Source organism: Oncorhynchus kisutch, linkage group LG28, assembly GCF_002021735.2.
Source record: "Oncorhynchus kisutch isolate 150728-3 linkage group LG28, Okis_V2, whole genome shotgun sequence".
NCBI lineage: Eukaryota > Metazoa > Chordata > Actinopteri > Salmoniformes > Salmonidae > Oncorhynchus > Oncorhynchus kisutch.
The window spans coordinates 5100154-5119342 of NC_034201.2; the positions used below are offsets into that span (position 1 = coordinate 5100154).

The following is a 19189-nucleotide window of genomic DNA, read 5'->3' on the forward strand; positions in this document are numbered from 1 at the left end:
TGATGACAGCGGTTTAACCCTTACATAGCTGGGGAGGGGCCACTAGTAATCAACAAGTGGAAAAGAGGGACAGCATAAGCAAAATCGCATTTCCTTATAAACATTTTATTCAGTGCTTTTTCATTAGAACAACAAATAACAAACTGGAAGAAGGTTCCAGATTAAACGTGTGTCTGTGCTATGGATCATTCACTAGTAGTCTGGTACAGACTGGAACGCAGAGTCCAAAACAGATAGATAATAAGAACACTAGACCTACAGTAGTACATCATGCTGCTAGTTCCCAGAGGTCCACAGTGTCCCATGCAATAATAGTGTCAATAAATCAATGCATCAAACCAAATGGTAGACATCAGCATCTATACTGAACAAAAATATAAACGCAACATGTAAAGCGTTGGTCTCGTGTTTTGTGAGCTAAAATAAAAGATCCCTGAAATGTTCCGGCACGCACAACAAAACGCTTCTTTCTCTCAAGTTTTGTGCACACGTTGGTTTACATCCCTGTTACTGAGCCTTTCTCCTTTGCCAAGATAATCCATCCACCTGACAGATGTGGCATATCAAGAAGCTGATTAAACAGCATGCACATTACACAGGTGCACCCTGCACTGGGGACAATAAAAGGCCACTCTAAAATGTGCCATTTTGTCACACAACATAATGCCACAGATGCCTCAACTTTTGAGGGAGCGTGCAAGTGGCATGCTGACTGCAGGAATGTCCACCAGAGCTGTTGCCAGAGAATTGAATGTTAATTTCTCTTATGTTGTTTTAGAGAATTTGGCAGTACATCCAAATGGCCTCACATGCCAGCACAGGACCTCTACATCCGGGTTCTTCACATGTGGGATCATCTGAGCATCAGCCACACGGACAGGTGATGAAACTGTGGGTTTGCACAAACTGTCAGAAACCGTATCAGGAAAGCTCATCTGCATGCTCATTTGCCTCACCAGGGTCTTGACATGACTGCAGTTCAGCGTCGTAACCGACTTCAGTGGGCAACTGTTCACCTTCGATGGCCACTGGTACGCTGGAGAAGTGTGCTCTTCACGGATGAGTCCCAGTTTTAACTTTACCGGGCAATTAACAGACAGCGTGTCTGGCGTTGTGAGGCGGAGCGGTTTGCTGATGTCAACGTTGTGAACAGAGTGCCCCATGGTGGAGGTGGAGTCACGGTATGGGAAGGCATAAGCTACGGACAACGAACACAATTGCATTTTAACGATGGCAGTTTGAATGCACAGAGTTACTGTGACGAGATCCTGAGGCCCATTGTCGTGCCATTCATCCGCCGCCATCACCTCATGTTTCAGCATGATAATTGCACAGTCCCATATCACAAAGATCTGTACACAATTCTTGGAAACTGAAAATGTCTGAGTTCTTCCAAGGCCTGCATACTTACCAGACATGTCACGCATTGAGCATGTGTGGGATGCTCTGGATCAACGTGTATGACAGTGTGTTCCAGTTCCCAACAATATTGAGCAACTTCACACAGCCATTGAAGAGGAGTGGGGCAACATTCCACAGGCCACTAACAACAGCCTGGTCAACTATATGTGAAGGAGATGTGTCACGCTGCATTAGGCAAATGGTGGTCACACCAGATACTGACAGTTTTCTTTTTAAATCCATGCCCCTACCTTTTTTTAAAGGTATCTATGACCAACAGATGCACATCTGTATTCCCAGTCATGTGAAATCCATAGATTAGGGCCTAATGAATTCATTTAAATTGACTGATTTCCATACATGAACTGTAACTCAGTAACATCTTTGAAATTGTTGCAGGTTGCATTCATATTTTTGTTCAGTGCATTTGGCCCCAGGGAAGGAAAAAACAATGCAGGAGAATACATACAATCATTTTATCTGGACGAGCCCTCCATTTCACTAATAATCCCCACTTTGATTGTACATTATTTTTTATCGAGGATTATGTTGTTATCCTTGCACATACACGAAAGCAAGCACGTAAGACACATACACGTAAACAAATGACGAAACACATCTAAATACACTATGAAACTACGTTCATGGTTTGCTATGTCCCCTAGAATGGAAAAGGAGCCTACTAATGACACAATGCTGTAAAAGGGTTGATATAAGTGGCCTATTCAAACAACAAGATCTCCCAAAACTCAAGAGGTCACTAGTTAGGCTTTCGGATGTAATAACCGAAGATGGAAACAGACTCTTCAAATAATATAGATAAACAGAGGAGGGTCTGTGAAAACAAGTCCCTATAAACCACACATTGGCCGTGTCCAATTACCCGTGTCCTACTCATAGTCTACTTGCGTTCGACACAAAGTGTTATAGGGTGTCAAATTTCGAAAATGTTATTCGCTTTAAATGCCACGATGTCATAGTCATTTCACGTTTCATCTAGTACGAGTTCGCTACATGCTATTGGGGGGGGAAGAGAAACATATTTTCAGACCAACGTGTGCTTGGCAACAGCTGATAATCAGATAAGGGGAAGAGTTCTGCATTCTGCATTAGATGAGGCATTTTCAGTATGAGTGAGCCTAGTATGTTGAAATGTGTTACTTATTGTATACATTTTTTGCCAAACAGTATGTTGTAAATAGTATGTAGTACGATTAGTCCACAGTTTTTCAGACTTTTTTTTGTCTTCAGCAAAACCAGAGAAACAGGTTTGAGTCTTTGGTACACAGGAACAAATTAACGCAATTGGTATGGCTGGCAAGCAATGTATATGGCAGATAGTAGGACCGATGCAGAAGGCTTGCAGATATGTACAGCTTTCTTGGACTCAAACACCCCAAAAAATTGCTTTTTTTTAGGAGGCATGGAAGCTACTGGCCAGTAACTCTCCCTCTCAAGACCCTTGGAGAAAGAGATACATGGCTAATACGCTACATATGCTCAAGAATAATCCAAGGAAGAATATATACTCCAGACCAGCAAAATGGTTTAGGCCTTTTGTATCAAAGTTCATAGCAAATTTGACCCGCAGAAACCCATGGATTTTTTCATTGATGATGTCATAGTCTGTCACAGTGGTTTCAGTACACGCTAAGCTAAGCTAATTCCCTTGCTCTCCACCTGATCAGTTGGACGAGGATCAGTTGAGTCTGCTTACTGTACGATTGGGAGAGCCGCTCTCTGCCCGAGACGCACTCCCCACAGCTATGTGGACTGCTCGTTCTGGCTCAGTGTCTTCCCTCCTCCGTTCAGCAAGGCCGATGCACTGCGGCTCTTGGTGGGAGTACCGCTGCCGGAGCGGGAGAACTCGGTCAGGTCATGGAGTGAGGGTTCTCTGTACATGGCAACTGGAGGAGAAAGAGGCAGAGAGGAGCTCACGTTTGGTAAAGATAAAGTCTGGTTATCTGTATTATGCACAGTGTTGGGGAGTAGTAATTACATTTTGCTCCAGCTTGGTGGTAGTTGAACCACATTCAAATCTTGGTGGTGTTTACAGTAGTTAAATACTTTGTTTGCCATGTAGCAGTGTAGCTAACTACTGGAACTACGCACTACTTCTTTTGCAGAAAGTAAATATGGATAAAGTAGGCCAGAATTTCCTTTCTTTATCGGCATCGAAAGTAGTTTGGATGTCGGGAACTACTTTTTCAAAGTAACTTTAGTTAAGTAAACAATGTGTTTCATAAGGGTCGCTTTAGTGTAGCTGAACTTCTGCCGGTGTGAAGTAACCGGTAGCTTGGTAAACTATATTTCCAGAGTAGCTTCCCCAACACTTGATTATGCTTCTGACAAACATTCTTCCGTAAAACGCCAAAAGAAAATATACTAGGGTGAGTCTTTCTAACGAGCCACTTCAGGGTTCCCACCAACAGACTTCAACACAGACGCACAAAGCCTCGCAGAAAAAGGCCCACTTGCCTTTCAGTGGTTTAGGGATGAAGTGGGCCGCTGGTTTATTCTTCTTCACATGGTTGCCCTTCATGATGACCCCCTCTTTATTGAGGCCAAGGTACCAGGCCCTGCCTGACTGCTGCTGTCTGTAGAGCATGGAGGAGTAGGTCACGTAGTAGTTCTCAAACACCGACTCCTTGAACTTACACTCTGGGGTGAAGTGCTCCTAAAGAGGGGGGACAGCGAGGAGAGAGAGACAGGAGGGGGAATGTGTGTATGTGAGAAAATAAATAAAGAGAGAGCGGAAACAGAGAGAGAGGAGAGAGAGAGAGAGAAAGCTCCACCTAGTTTCAGCCATTTCACTCTCACCTAGGCTATCCATTCATATCAAATGCCCAAAGGGGGAGTAAATGACGACAGAAGGGATGGAAACAACTAACTGGAATGAAACACTGACAGAATCGGGTTGAAAGCGGACACAGAAGACTGAGCTAAAATGCAGTTGGGACCAATTCCAGTTCTATGCTTGGGAACCTTTTACGTACAAGTCAGGATAGGCCGGCCACACAGTGCCCAGCAGCAAATCTACAATGTGAAAACCTCAGTTGTGACTGGTGAGCTGAATTGAACTCGCTTGCCATACTGGGAATAAGCCTAGGATGGGAATCTCTGATTTTTGGAGCCACCATGAGCCATCCATCACTCTCACAGCTTGCTCAGATTGTGACTTTTAAACTGCACGCTATGAAAACACTGACTCATTCGATTGCCAGACAAAAGTCAATACTTTCATTGGTAAAGATTGATACAAAACCACATTCTGGCACGAGATATCCAGCAACACACAAACACACACACACACACACACTTTCAATGTAATCAACTAGCTCAGTAACACAGGCAATTACTATACTGTGATATATAGTGCATTCGGAAAGTATTCAGAACCCTTGACTTTTTCCACATTTTGTTACATTACAGCCTTATTGTAAAATGTATTAAATTGCTTGTGTCCCTCATCAATCTACAGTACACACAATACCCCATAATGACAAAGCAAAAAAAAAGTTTGGGACATTTTTGCAAATGTATAAAAAAAATTAAAAAACGAAATATCACATTTACATAAGAATTCAGAGCTTTTACTCAGTACTTTGTTGAAGCACCTTGGGCAGCGATTACAGCCTCGAGTCTTCTTGGGTATGACGCTACAAGCTTGGCACATCTGTATTTGGGGAGTTTCTCCCGTTGTTCTCTGCAGATCCCCTCAAGCTCTGTCAGGTTGGATGGGGAGCGTCTCTGCACAGCTATTTTCAGGTCTCTCCAGAGATGTTAGATCGGGTTCTGGCTCGGCCACTCAAGGACATTCAGAGACTTGTCCCGAAGCCACTTCTGCGTTGTCTTGGCTGTGTGTTTAGGGTTGTTGTCCTGTTGGAAGGTGAACCTTCGCCACGTTCTGAGGTCCTGAGTTCTCTGGAGCAGGTTTTCATCAAGGATCTCTCTGTACTTTGCTCCGTTCATCTTTTCCTCAATCCTGACTAGTCTCTCAGTCCCTGCGCTGAAAAACATCCCCACAGCATGATGCTGCCACCACCATGCTTCATCTTAGGGATGGTGCCAGGTTTTCTCCAGACATGACACTTGGCATTCAGGCCAAATAGTTCAATCAGATCAGAGAATGTTGTTTCTCATGGTCAGAGTCCTTTAGGTGCCTTTTGACACACTCCATGCGGGCTGTCATGTGCCTTTTACTGAGGAGTGGCTTCCGTCTGGCTACTCTACCATAAAGGCCTGATTGGTGGAATGCTGCAGAGATGGTTGTCCTTCTGGTAGTTTCTCCCATTTCCACAGAGGAACTCTGGAACGCTGTCAGAGTGACCATCGGGTTCTTGGTCACCTCCCTGACCAAGGCCCTTCTCCCCCGATTGCTCAGTTTGGCCGGAAGGGTTATTATGTGTCGATTGATGAGGTAAAACATGTATTTAATCAATTTTAGAAGAAGGCTGTAAATGTAACATAATGTGGAAAAAGCCAAGGGGTCTGAATACTTTCCGAATGTGCTGTACAACCTGCGTGTTGCGTGTAGGAGACCCAATGTTGTGGTTGGGAAGGAAGGATACTCACAGAGGTATACAGGAAGCCATCGTTGTTCATGGCCAGGTAGAGTTTGGTCTGAACCCCCTGGATGGCCACAACTCGCAGCCCAACAGGAATGAGGTTGAACACAGCTGCAATGTGGAATACAAAAGAGAGAGGGTATACTGTATAAGAGAAACATTATACTCAATATGCAATAGTGAAAATACAGCTACAGGAAATGTTTGAGCAAAAAAAATCAAGCCAACATTTCTTCTTGAATTCGACATAACAATAATCTGAAATCGGCACGAATTAAAGGCAAAAACACAGTCAAATGCACACAGTCCTACCATGGCTGTTGTCCTCGTCCTTGGTTCCATTGATGGTTCCATCAGCTTGCATCTGAAGGTAGAAGCCTGTGCGGCTGTACAACCTTGTCACTATCCCTTTGAGCTGGGGCTCTGTGGAGACGACAGGGCAGAATGGGAGAACGGGAGGAGAGGGAAGAGAGGAGGAGAGGAGAGGAGAGATTGGACATATGCCAAGTCTATAGTCCAACGCTACTCGTTTACCACGGCTTCACAGTCAGTAGTAAACTTTCCGGGGGAACCTCAGGCATCCCATAGACATCACACTAAGGCACAAACCCAGACAGTGTGATGGGTACCTGGGATCGTTCATAGAAGCTCATTCATATATTCAAAAACAGGTGCACTAGCTTTCTGGATACGGTGCAATGTATTTTGAATGTAACGCTTGTTTAGATGATAATTTCATGCACAACAGAAGCATGGAAGTGTGAAGGTGTTGTGCACGTATCCGATAATGACACTGAACGTATTGCTGGTGTCTTAAGTGTTCGAGTGAGGTAATGAATTGATGAGTGCATGGACTTGCAGGATCACCAGAGTTTGATGGATTAGGTCGTCAAATAAGGTCTTTCTTACAGTGGGGCAAAAATTCAACAAAAAAAAATCTAAAATTCATTAAAAATCCTACAATGTGATTTTCAGGATTTTTTTCTAATTTTGTCTGTCACAGTTGAAGTGTACCTATGATGAAAATTACAGGCCTCTCTCATCTTTTTAAGTGGGAGAACTTGCACAATTGGTGGCTGACTAAATACTTTTTTGCCCCACTGTATGCTATAACATCACCATTTGGACAGAGGTGCCATTACTCCAAGGTCTTCACGCTTTAAAGTGGAATAGAAGTGGTGCTGTTGGTGTTCGTGGTGATGATCAGTGGTGTAGTGAAGGGTATACCAACTTGTTTTTCAGCGGGCATTGCGTATACTCACTTCGTAGTCCCCATGATGCGTATCAGAGTAGTGTGGTGGAGGTACGTGCCAGATCAGAATGTTTATCTTAAAATGTTGGCCAACTATTATTGGTTCACATTTTAGGTGCAGCGGTAGGCCTTATGTGCAAATGTTCCGAAGTGCAATTTGCGGATAAATACTGTTCTAAAAATGCGTACTGCACGTGAGCATACATTTAGGAAGAGGGGAGATCTAAAGATGTAACAACTATCATGGGATGCTAATATGACTAGGATAATGCCTTTGGCTGCTAGACAATGAAAGAAAGTGGAAAGAAAACCAATAGAACAGGAGAACACATAATGAGGAAGTCTTTATAAAATACTTGCCTCCATGTTTCTATGGTGGGATTTTGGCTATAGGCTACTTTAAAGCAAGGTAAGACATGCCTCATAATATGAAGTAAAACATCCAGGTTTCAACAATTAAGGAACAGGAAAAATGTAACGATGGCGATGATAGGCCTAACCGGCTTCTGGTAGAGGAAAAAGGCTTTCCCATAAACCTTCTCAATTAAATTTTAAATAGCTACAAAGTAGCCTATGCCTACCTGGCAGAATGATATCATGATTATTTGCATCAATCCCATTGGCAATTTCTTTGGCAAACTCCATCTTATGTGCTACAGAAACACCACTAACCAAACAACAGTGCTAGGTGCCTGCACACTTGAATTAAACGGTAACTGCGCTTAAAAATCTAAAATTCTTAGATTTTTCCCAAACCTCCAAAATGGTCTCCTGATGTGGTTTAAGGTTTGTTATCGACTTAGAACATGAAATGTTGTCGTTTTTTTCTATTAAAAAAGTGTGACTGTGAGACCAAAAACCTGAAGAAAATGGGAAAAATGCTAAACCTGTACATTTCTGACAGCCTCATTTATCTGTTTCAATAGTAGGCCTACAATTAGCCTAATTGCACAGTACGGCTTGGGTTGGCCTGACTGTGAAAGACCAATATGGGATTCATCATTTTAGGTCATTCAGAGTGTATGTCACTGTTTCTCATAGAATTTTTCACACAGTGCACCTTTCCTTTTTCCAGGCTGACCGTTTGGGAAATTATTAGCAAAATGAAAGTATACCCACTTCTCCAGGCATCACTACACCGCTGATGATGATGATGGTTATGATAACCGTTTTTTTTGTGTTAAGTCGAAAGATCACACCTGGTCGCCTTATTCTCTTCCGTTTCTTAGAGCCAAAGAGTTTGACGCGTGAGAACACGTTCAGCTTGCTCGGTTTCTCACAGGGTCCCCTGTCCCCTGCTTTGCAATTATCCGGACTGCTTGCGCAGCGGCAGGCATTCGCCTTCTCCCGCTCCCTCGCCTGCCTCTTCTGCCGAATGAGGGAGCTGGCGATCGCCGCGGCCATAGCCAGCTTGGCGGCTTGGTGATGACAAAACGTCCCAGGAGAAAATTTGAGATCCTCCGCTCACCAAACAATGAATATTATCCAATGCAGTCTTTGTAGTATTGTTTTTAAGTCAACCAAATAATCCATGATAGCCTTCAGGTGTGTAATAAAAGCATTATATTAGCCTACACATTTTAATTGTCAAAGCTGGAAAAGAAGATTCTGGATATTCCAAGCAGAAAAACCTTCAGCTGTGAATCAACAGCTAGTCCCTCCAATTCATACATTTGATTTGTTGTTGATCACTGCAGCTTCTCTTGCATGCACACAATGGCTGTGATGTGTCCACTCTACGTGAGAAAAATGCAGTCCTCAAATTGTTTTTCAGTCAATGAAACAACTCTTGTCATAGTTGTGTGTGCCATTGATGCAGCAACCACAAGCAATCCTCTCCTCCGGGTTGGAGCCAGTATGGCTTACGGTAAATAGAACCTGTTAAAGCCATGAGGTATAAAAATCATGTATGTTATGCTGTGGAGAGAGAGAGAGAGAGAGAGAGAGAGAGAGAGAGAGAGAGAGAGAGAGAGAGAGAGAGAGAGAGAGAGAGAGAGAGAGAGAGAGAGAGAGAGAGAGAGAGAGAGAGAGAGAGAGAGAGAGAGAGAGAGAGAGAGAGAGAGAGAGAGAGAGAGAGAGAGAGAGAGAGAGAGAGAGAGAGAGAGAGAGAGAGAGAGAGAGAGAGAGAGAGAGAGAGAGAGAGAGAGAGAGAGAGAGAGAGAGAGAGAGAGAGAGAGAGAGAGAGAGAGAGAGAGAGAGAGAGAGAGAGAGAGAGAGAGAGAGAGAGAGAGAGAGAGAGAGAGAGAGAGAGAGAGAGAGAGAGAGAGAGAGAGAGAGAGAGAGAGAGAGAGAGAGAGAGAGAGAGAGAGAGAGAGAGAGAGAGAGAGAGAGAGAGAGAGAGAGAGAGAGAGAGAGAGAGAGAGAGAGAGAGAGAGAGAGAAGAGAGAGAGAAAGAGAGAGAGAGTCTAGCCTCATTTTGGTGCAGAGGTTCCCCTATTACCGTTCTCCTAGCAGCAGGATATTATGCTGGCTGCAAGAGCACAGGTTTTTCTTTAATTTAAAAATAAGAGTCCCCCTGCAAAGACACGCTAAACTTTAGAAATATATATATATATATATTTAGTACTCTAGTGCAGTACAAATGTTTTTCACAGCATTGCAACCACTTTAGAAGGCTTACACCAATACTGGTACATTGAAAGCTATTGTGTAGACTATATTTAAAGAAATACACTTTTAATGAAATACAAATATATGTAACTGGAATTACTCAATAGAGTCTGCAAAACTTAAATCGGTCTGGGCCAATTTGGTCTGGGCCAACCCTCTCCATACACTGTGTATGAATTACATATTGGCTTATATAGAAAAAGCGATCCAATGTGCCGAGGTAAAAAGGGGGTTGGGATTACTCAGTGGGGTCTGTAGAATCTATGTATGGTGTTATTTCATGAGGAAATGTGATCTAAATACCCAGCAGGACTTTCTAATACAACCAATCCAATGGTCCCCAGCAATTACATATGGGCTTATAGAGAAAGATACATCATATAGTTTATCTATATATGGTGCCATTTAATGGGGGACTGTGGTCTAAATACCCAGCAGCACGTTCTTCTCTTCCTCCTCAATGCACTGCAATTCATTGATGACGCTGCACTTGAAACACAGAAGACATTTTTGACTGTAGATTTTTTTTTTAAGTAGAGTACCTGTGTCGTGAAATGTGGGTCTGAAATGTACGAGGACGAACTCTATCAACAACTCTCAGTAATTCAACTACTTAATAGGAACATTGTAGGTTAAACCGCCTTACAATGATCTGGTGCTATCCGTGGTCCTGAAGTCAATGCCGATATACACGCAGAACTAATCAACACTCAAAAAACAAACGCACTTTGCAAACATTTTATTCAAAATGAAAATCGTGTTTATTTACAAGGTCAACGTAATGAATATCAACCAGGCTATTAGTACACAGTATAATCACGCTTTCAGAACAGCAATGGACACAATTATTTACAAGTTACAGGCCTTTATGTGTTGCTTACCTAACAAGGTTAGCAGTATACAGTAAAGGTATATTAACTAGTTTTCAAAAACAATAACAGAGAGAAGATAATTTACAATCTATATTATGGTGATTGTCTATGAACGTCAGCAAAGGCATTTTTTCTGACAATCCACAATAACAATCGAAAGAGAAAATATTCTGAGAAGCACTGGAATTTATTTAATAAAACGTGTCAGTTAATTCCCGTTTTAACACACTGGGATACATTCATTCATTTCAGTCCCCCGTTTCATAAAATGTTTAGGCTAAAAATGCATGGTCTAACACACTCTATGATTCGTTTCAATCACTCATTGAATAAATAAATACAATGAATGATGGCACCGATATGGAAAATCTATATCGACATCACTTGCCTTTTTCGATTCAATATTGATATGTCGGTTTGTAGATTAACACATTGCGACTGTGTTGAATGTTTCTGTATAGTCCAGACAACTGCTTGTGGATTTCCCATTGGGCCAGGTGTGCTATGGTGGCATAAACCTATCTAAACAGTTTTAAATACAATGGGAACCCCATCCACAGTTGATGGCCCATCAGCAGGCAACTAAGTATGCTAAGGAACCTGTTTCAGGTTTAGTGGAGGTTTTTAAAGAATGAGAAGCAGCCTGTGAGAAGGTCTGTTGGAGGGCGTTGCGCATGCAGGAAGAGTTATGTAAGCTTTTTTTACAGAACACTGAAGAATAAACCAATATCACGATACGCCTTGCTCATATCGATATCAAACAATGTAATTACCACTACATTAAATAAATAACAAATGTATATTTAAATATAATTTCATTATTAAAGGGCAATTCGGACACTTTTCAACCTCACATGCAGGAAGGTAAAGGAACCCCTTTACAAACATATACTGGCTTAGAAGTCTATCCTTTGTTATGGCAAATGTTCATTTTATTCACCCTGGCATTAAATGTACTGTAAATGGAGAATGTCACGGACTGTGACATTGATGTCTTCATGGCTGAGTGAAAATTATGTTGAAAAGTGGTGGGCTTATATTTTGAAGGTTTCCTCATGACCATATAAAAGTGACGCCATAACTTGTGCTGCTGGCAGAATACTAGTGGTGCCATTACTCCTTTCACCTCCCTAACTCTGCGGTATGAATTGCGCAATAGACAGGAGTCTTGTCCAAATTGATTAGGAGAAACAGGTAACTGAATATAAGCATATGACAGGCATGAGACGCTGATCCAAAAACAATTCAAGAAAACGTTGTATTGTATAAATCCAGGGATATACATAGATAGCTCTGATGTCGCATATGTCCTCATCGCAAAAATAATCAGGAGAGGGAGGTGTGTCCAGTTGAGTGTTTTCTGCTAAGACTAACTTGTTTGCGGCAGATCATGCCTCATTCCGCTCCCTGTCCCCTCTCCAACGGGGATGTGGTCATGTGATATGAATCTGCATAATATACTTTCCAAAAGGTTCATTCAATCGGTGCATTCCCGAAGCGCCGAGAACATAAACCGAGATCTCATCGGTTTCCAGAAGGACTACGGTATAGGTCTTCATCCTGAGGTAAAATCTATCTAACGTCAATGCCGTGCCTGTCTTCACTCAGGTAACAACCACACCCGTCATCAGATTGTAATGCATTTAAATGTATTTGTGGTTTCGGATTTGGCGCCATATATCCTATAGGTCCTTTCAGGTCAATGAAAATTCGAGGATCAATGAGTGGCGTCTCCTGGTTTTATTTGGATGAATAATTAAAGCATAACCAATCATATTCTTCGATTGAGATTTAATGAGATCTAATGTGAAATAAAATGTCCACGTAGGCTAGTATAACTTTCCCCCATTATAACTTTCTTTGTATTTGGATGAATGATTTCCATAAAATTTAAAGCCCTTTAGTTGCTTGATTCGTGGTATAAATCTAGGTTTATACTAGTGGCACTGTTGTTTTGATTTTCTGTTTACTTTCCTCTGGTGTTCAATTGCCTTCTCTAAGGCCCTTAACACAGATCATCTCTTCAATTGCATCACCTGCAGTTCATAGAGAATCACTCACATTTAGAATGACCTAATTCTTGCCTTCTCGTATCAACAGTAAAATAACAACCTCACCCATACCAACAACAACAGTTAAACTGTGAATAGATAAATGTTTTAACATCACATATCGCAGGAAGGCAACACAATGTCACTTCAGCACCTTGGACAGGGAGCGTCATTTATAACTTCAGGACATTGGAAAGGGAGTATCACTTATGACTTCAGTGCCTTGGACAGGGAGCGTCACTTAACTTTAGCACCTTCGACAGCGCAAACGTACACTACTATTTCTATGAAATACCTATTAAATTATATTTGACAGGGAATGTCACTACATTAGCACCGTGAGCAAAAACGTCACAAGATCAGCACCAGGGACAGGGATGTTACCTCTGAGCTCAGCACAATGGACAGGAACCGTTACTCTAAGATCAGCACCGTAGACAACACTCATACTCACAACAGGCACTCCAGGAGGGGAAAACTGCGTCAACCTATTTCAACCTACAGTATGCCAACAAGAGCATTAGGCTATGTAGGCTCAGTACACTCTTAGAAAGGAAGGTGCTATCTAGAACCTGAAAGGGTTCTGCAGCTGTCCTCATAGGATAACTCTTTGAAGAACATATTTTGGTTCCAGGTAAAAACCCTTTTGGTTCCACATAGAACCTTTTTTTATGTTCCATGAAGAACCCTTTTCACAGAGAGTCTACATGGAACCCAAAAGGGTTCTACCTGGAACAAAAAATGGTTCTCCCATGGGGACAGTCGAAGAACCCTTTTGAAATCCTTTTTGCTAAGAGTGTGGGCTAAGCCTAATATTTGATTGAATTGAATGGGAAAAGTACGACACTTTTTAGCTAAATCGGGCCCCTCCTCCCCAAAACTCATTTTTTGCTATTTTATTTTAAAAACATAAAGATGATTCTATATTTTAACAATAAAACGTATTTAAGTGAGCGTACCTGATGTTGATCTCCGCAGAGGGAAAGTCATGCTTCGCCAAGGAAGAGTCCTTTGTTAATGTTTCAGCAGGACTTTCCGAAGTTTAAACCGACAATTCTCAAAGGCATTCCATCCATTAAATCTGTGCACGTGGTTGTGATAGGATATCATTATAGAGCATTAGTGGAAGGCCATTATTATGACTTTAGAAACGCTCGTTAATGATTTATCCCAAGGTATCGCTGATCGGGAAAAAAAAACATGCATATCACTGGGCCACTGTAGCCTACGCTGATGTGCAGGAAAGTAAGGGAACCACTTTACAAACATAACATGGCATATACTGGCTTGGAAGTCTATCCTTTGTTATGGCAAATGTTCATTTTATTCACCCTGGCATTACATATACTGTAAAGTGTGAATGTTATGGACTGTGACATTGATGTCTTCATGGCTGAATTGATCTAAACATCAAATAGATCGCAGGTATCCATAACATAGACTACAACACTCCCACAACAGCCGTGGAAATAAAGTGGAAGCCAAGCAATCCACCCCCCTTAAATATGGATTCTGCACTAGGGGGGAACAGAGCCACTTTCTGCCCCACAGCATTTTTTTTTTTTTTTTTTTTTTTTTTTTGATGAAGCATAGGTGGGGAGCGCTGGGGGAACATTGTGCATCATGGCAAACAAAATGTACAGTACATACATTCTGTTCTATTGCAAGTGTTCATTTTCTGGAGTAACTTCTTTGTTGTAATATCGCAAACGAACGTGGCAGTTTCACCATTAAGGATTCCAGCTTTAAAGATTTTACTCGCGACTCATTAAATCCAGAAGTAATAAGGAAGTGCTCTTTCTTCCTGTTACGACACAGATGGTCGTCATCGTGGTGAACAGTAGGCCAACGGTTTTGCATTAGAGAAATGATCAAATCTTTCAATAATTAGAATGAGTCATAATTAGTGCGGGGAGTGGGCTATATAGTATATATAAATTACAATCTGTAAGCTGCAGTCATATTTCCGACCCTGTCTATCATTAGGTAACTCTAATAGAAAGTCTAACTGACCACAAACATAAACATTTCCACAGTCATTGGGGGAAAACTTCAAGGTAGACACAATAGCCTGCTTTCCGGAAACCATTTCCATTCAATTTCTACCATTAAATCTCTACCATTTAACTTCATCTCAGGGCAGGGGCGTTCTTTTCCAATCCGATTCAGATTCTTTAGTCTACAGATTGTATTTTCAAGGTAGGCTATAAGGACACCAGCATACCAGGTATGCCCTCTTATGTGCAGTATTACAAACTGGTGATAACTTATCCCCGTTGAGTTGTAACTCGTCAAACTGGAACACTCTCCACTAGATGGAGCCAAATGAAAGTAAAACCATTTAGGAGTAAGTGGGGCTCCAGGGTCCATATTCATAAAGTGGGTCAGGATATGAGTACTGATCTAGGATCAGCACTACTACTCTGACACACTTTATGTACAAACAAAAATGTGGTCCAAGACATCATCACCTACTACTTCTCCCATGAAGGAAAAAAAGCATTGTACGTTTACTGTGGTGCATCCAGGCTGGGGTTAGGGGGGTTCCAATGCCGGGAAAAAAGCACATCCTAATCCTGTTGAATGACATCAACATGCCATTCAAAGGACAACTGAATTCAAGCAAAGCCCAAAGATGTATATCAAAAAGACAAACCAGGTGCAAACATGACATTTTCATGGTCAAACCCCAGGAGAGATTTCTCTTCCCATTCTGATGGCTTGCTTCAATCGGCAGCAGAAGATTTTGTGACACGTATTACGGCAGGGGGACTCAATAATCACCACCTCCACAGATTGGCTAGAATCCTGCCGTAACCGAACATAATCCAGGGTCTTGCACCGTGGTTATAATATATCCTACCATAAAATGAGTTCGATTGTGCACCAACAATACACATACTGCACACACACACAGTAAGACGTGGATTTATATAACCCTCTCTCACCAGAGACAGCAGAATATTCTGCGAGATCAAGGAAGAACACCCGTGTCCATTATCTTTTTGCCCGAGCATCTTTCTTCTGGAGGTAATGCACACCATTTGGCCTGGAAAATTGTGACTAGGCACTGCCAGTACTCAGGATGAGTGACTGTGCTGCCAAGACACATGTCGATAGGCTCCTGTCATGTGTAACCCGGTGGCGAAGGAGTTTGGACAGAGGGTTTTTGGTGTAAATGGGATTTAAATGTCTTCAATAAAAGCCTTTTTGATACCTCTAGTTTGTCCATACAAAATTTGCTTTGTGTTTTTGGATAAATGATCAGTTGGCATAAATGGATATGTTGAAACGGTAATAATCAGAATAAAAAAAGATATGCATGTAGTTAAATTGCGGTGAGTTACATTATCTCCAGCTTCCTACACTTTAATGCTGATGATAAACTGCCAGGATGGATATGTTAGTGTCCACACATGATCAGTGGGCGGTGAGAGACAGCAGTCTTGCAGCCCTAGGGTCTGCTGTGGCTATGGGCAGAGGCAGACCTCCATCTGCCGAATAACAGTCCACAATAATGTGGCTTACGCTGTCACAATTGACAGTCACTTGTGTTCATGTCTAAAGCGTAGAACAGGGCTTTAAAGCACCAATTCATATGGGACAAAAATGATATATATAAAACATGTTTATAGAAGATGTTGGAGCCTGAAACACAACACAAACACCCCTTTGACAGTCCGTCTGGAAAAATCGAGTATGGATGCTGAGCTGAAACATTACCGAAGATACCCACCTTTAGCATCCTTTAAGGAAAAAGGCAATTGAAAGTGGCATCATCTCAACTTCAAATCCTTATGTTATCAACCGTTCTGTTCCTTTATCTGCACTTTATTTAACCTCCTTAATTCTCATGATTTTATAAACGTTAAATTACTTTGTGTCTACAGTCTACACTAACTTAATCCGCTGCAAAGTCAAAAAATTTAAGATCCTTTGGGGTCCTTAGAAACTGGCTAAATGACATCTAACCTTCTACCAGAGAAAGAGAGAGAGCGAGCAGAGATGTTTTGTTGTACCCTTACCAGATAACTGTTTTGATTTATCCTTACTCTGAGTAGCTACAATTACCTAGTAGCCACCTAGGCTACTATTTAGTCATTCTAGTCATGTGAATGCTATGAATGAACCATTGTTTTTCTAATGTATGAATATGATGTCATTATGAGAGCTCCTAGTCTAAACCCTGTTAGGTCTACTCCCTGTAGAGGTCTACTCAATGAATTATATATATACTAGATGACTTTTAAGGGGCTGTGTTGAAGCCACCGTGCCTCCATCTTGGCACTCCCCCACAGTGTAAAAATATTTTGGAACCTAATAGAAATGCATTTATTAATGTCTACATTCTTTTTTTGCCACATTTTTCAGACAACTTATTGCAAACTTAAAAATGCAAAAGGGAAAAATATATACAAATATTTTACTTATAGTATATATTTTTTTGAGATTACTAATTTTACTGTCCCCACTACAACAAAAAAATACTGAAATACATTAACTGGGGAGTGTCAACATGGCAGACCGGTGGCTTCAAAGCCTCTCAATGGCCAATACATAGAATCAGCAATCCAGGGTTTATATACATCATTTGGTGTACTCCCTGTAGTGAAAGCAGTGAGAACTCGCGGTCTACTACCTCCTTTGTCTCCATGGCAATTTTATTTTCCCAGCTTCCATTGCGGCGTTTCCCGCGGAGATTCTGTTCATGACATAAATATTTGTCCAGAACGCGCACCTCGCAGTGAACCACCATAACCTCTCCATTACGCACTACAGTTGTCATAACAGACCGGGTGTCTGTCTCTCCTCTCCATGCACACGGCATATTCTGTTTAGCCTACAATGTTTACATTTTTATCCAGTCGTTTCTCCTTGTTATTTGTATATCGTATCGACTGTGTGTAGGTAACCTTGATAATAGTCAAAACCGTTGTGATATTATATTGATGAGGTGCACTGAATTCGTTTAGTTGAAAGATCATTAACCGACTTCATGTTAAACCCCTACATTACAGTGAAAGTAACATAAAGCATCCCTAAAGGCTATACATTCTGTCATTTAGGTAGGCTGATCACTCACCTCTGGTTGCATGTTCCTTTTCCTCCTTTGTCACTTGTTTCGCCGTTTTCGCACTCATAGAGCCGTTTTGGTAAAGCTTCAACCCAGCAGAACAACGCCACACTGGTTCTCCTTCGAATTACAAGAATATGTAAAACGGTTTCAGATTTTTTTATTTATCATCAGGTGGGGCTCTGTGGCACAAAAACACTAAGGATAAGCTACTTGACCGTAAACTACTGGTCGTTTAGCCAGGGAGTCTGCTGACTTGATTTATTGAGAGAGGTAATATATAAAACATAATTTACCATGTGAATTCAGTGTCCAGTAAAACACGTAATCTTAATGTAATATTAAAGAAGATATTTTCAGCATTGTTGTAAACCACATAAAACAGTTCGATACTCAGACCACTCCGCCACGTTTTTGCAAGCAAAGCAAAACTGCCATAACCGAGACATACACACATTGATACAAATGATCATATTTCTAAGGTGTCAAATTGATAGCAGGTGATACAAAATGACAAGTGAACGGAGGTAGTTTACCAAGATTGAGTAACCCTCCGTGTCCTTCCACAAGAACCGACAACGCAGCCGCCACTCAGCCACACAGGTCCGCGCCTGCGAGACTCTGAAGAACACTATCCGGGACTCAAGATTCCAAGGAGCCAACTTCACAGTGCAAGTGTCAAGTTGTTTAAAGAGATTTCATTGAAACAAAACAGTCAAAATGAATAAAACGACATTTAAATCATCTGAAATGCATGAATGCTCCCCGTATTTGTATTATTACTCCCAATACAGGCACTAGCCTCTTCCAAAAAGGACTTCAATAACGCGTGACAGCCGATTCATCATCATCATCGTGATCAGAATCATCATCTTCATCATCATCTGTCATACTTCTTCGTTTTAGGTTGTGATTATCACGACTACGAATGCTTATATAATCACAAGTATTTAGTGGTAAGCCTACTTAGAACATTTTATTATCTTAGTCTTGGCTTTCTTTCCTGTCATGATCATTATGACTTTCTGAGGTCCATTTAGTTCTTATACTAACGAACTAATCAAGAGTAACTGGCTCAAAACTACAGCCTACAAGATTGAGGGCAGAGTAGATTGACTGGGGTTATTAGGCATAAGGCCAACTGACTTTTTTTTTGGGGGGGGGGGGGGGTCTGAGTTATTTTATTGTATTTTTGTTGACAGGACAGAAGAAATGACAGATAGGGAGACAGATATTAGAGAGGGTAACATAAAGTGGTGAAGGGCACAGACAGTGGGGGGGAGTGGGCATATGTGATCCATAGTCCGGACCAGACTTCAGCACATTGATAGGATTTTTCAATGAGATTATTGTATATAAAA

The 19189-nt window shown here is 41.5% G+C and overlaps 1 protein-coding gene across 2 annotated transcripts; it reads right to left on the reverse strand.

Moving 5' to 3' along the window:
• Window positions 1–84: 84 nt before the first annotated feature.
• On the reverse strand, window positions 85–18926 carry LOC109883616 (fibroblast growth factor 13-like). Of its 2 annotated transcripts, XM_031807857.1 has the most exons (6): window positions 18365–18926; window positions 17838–17948; window positions 6282–6392; window positions 5977–6080; window positions 3880–4078; window positions 85–3308 (listed from the first exon to the last, which is right to left on the reverse strand). In XM_031807857.1, exons 2-6 carry the CDS (start codon window positions 17893–17895, stop codon window positions 3166–3168), a joined length of 615 nt encoding a protein of 204 aa, XP_031663717.1. In that variant the 5' UTR covers window positions 17896–17948; window positions 18365–18926; the 3' UTR covers window positions 85–3165. The 2 variants fall into 2 exon arrangements, with proteins under 2 accessions (XP_031663717.1, XP_031663716.1); XM_031807856.1 differs by lacking the exons at window positions 17838–17948; window positions 18365–18926 and adding an exon at window positions 8421–9166.
• Between the last annotated feature and the right edge of the window lie 263 nt (window positions 18927–19189).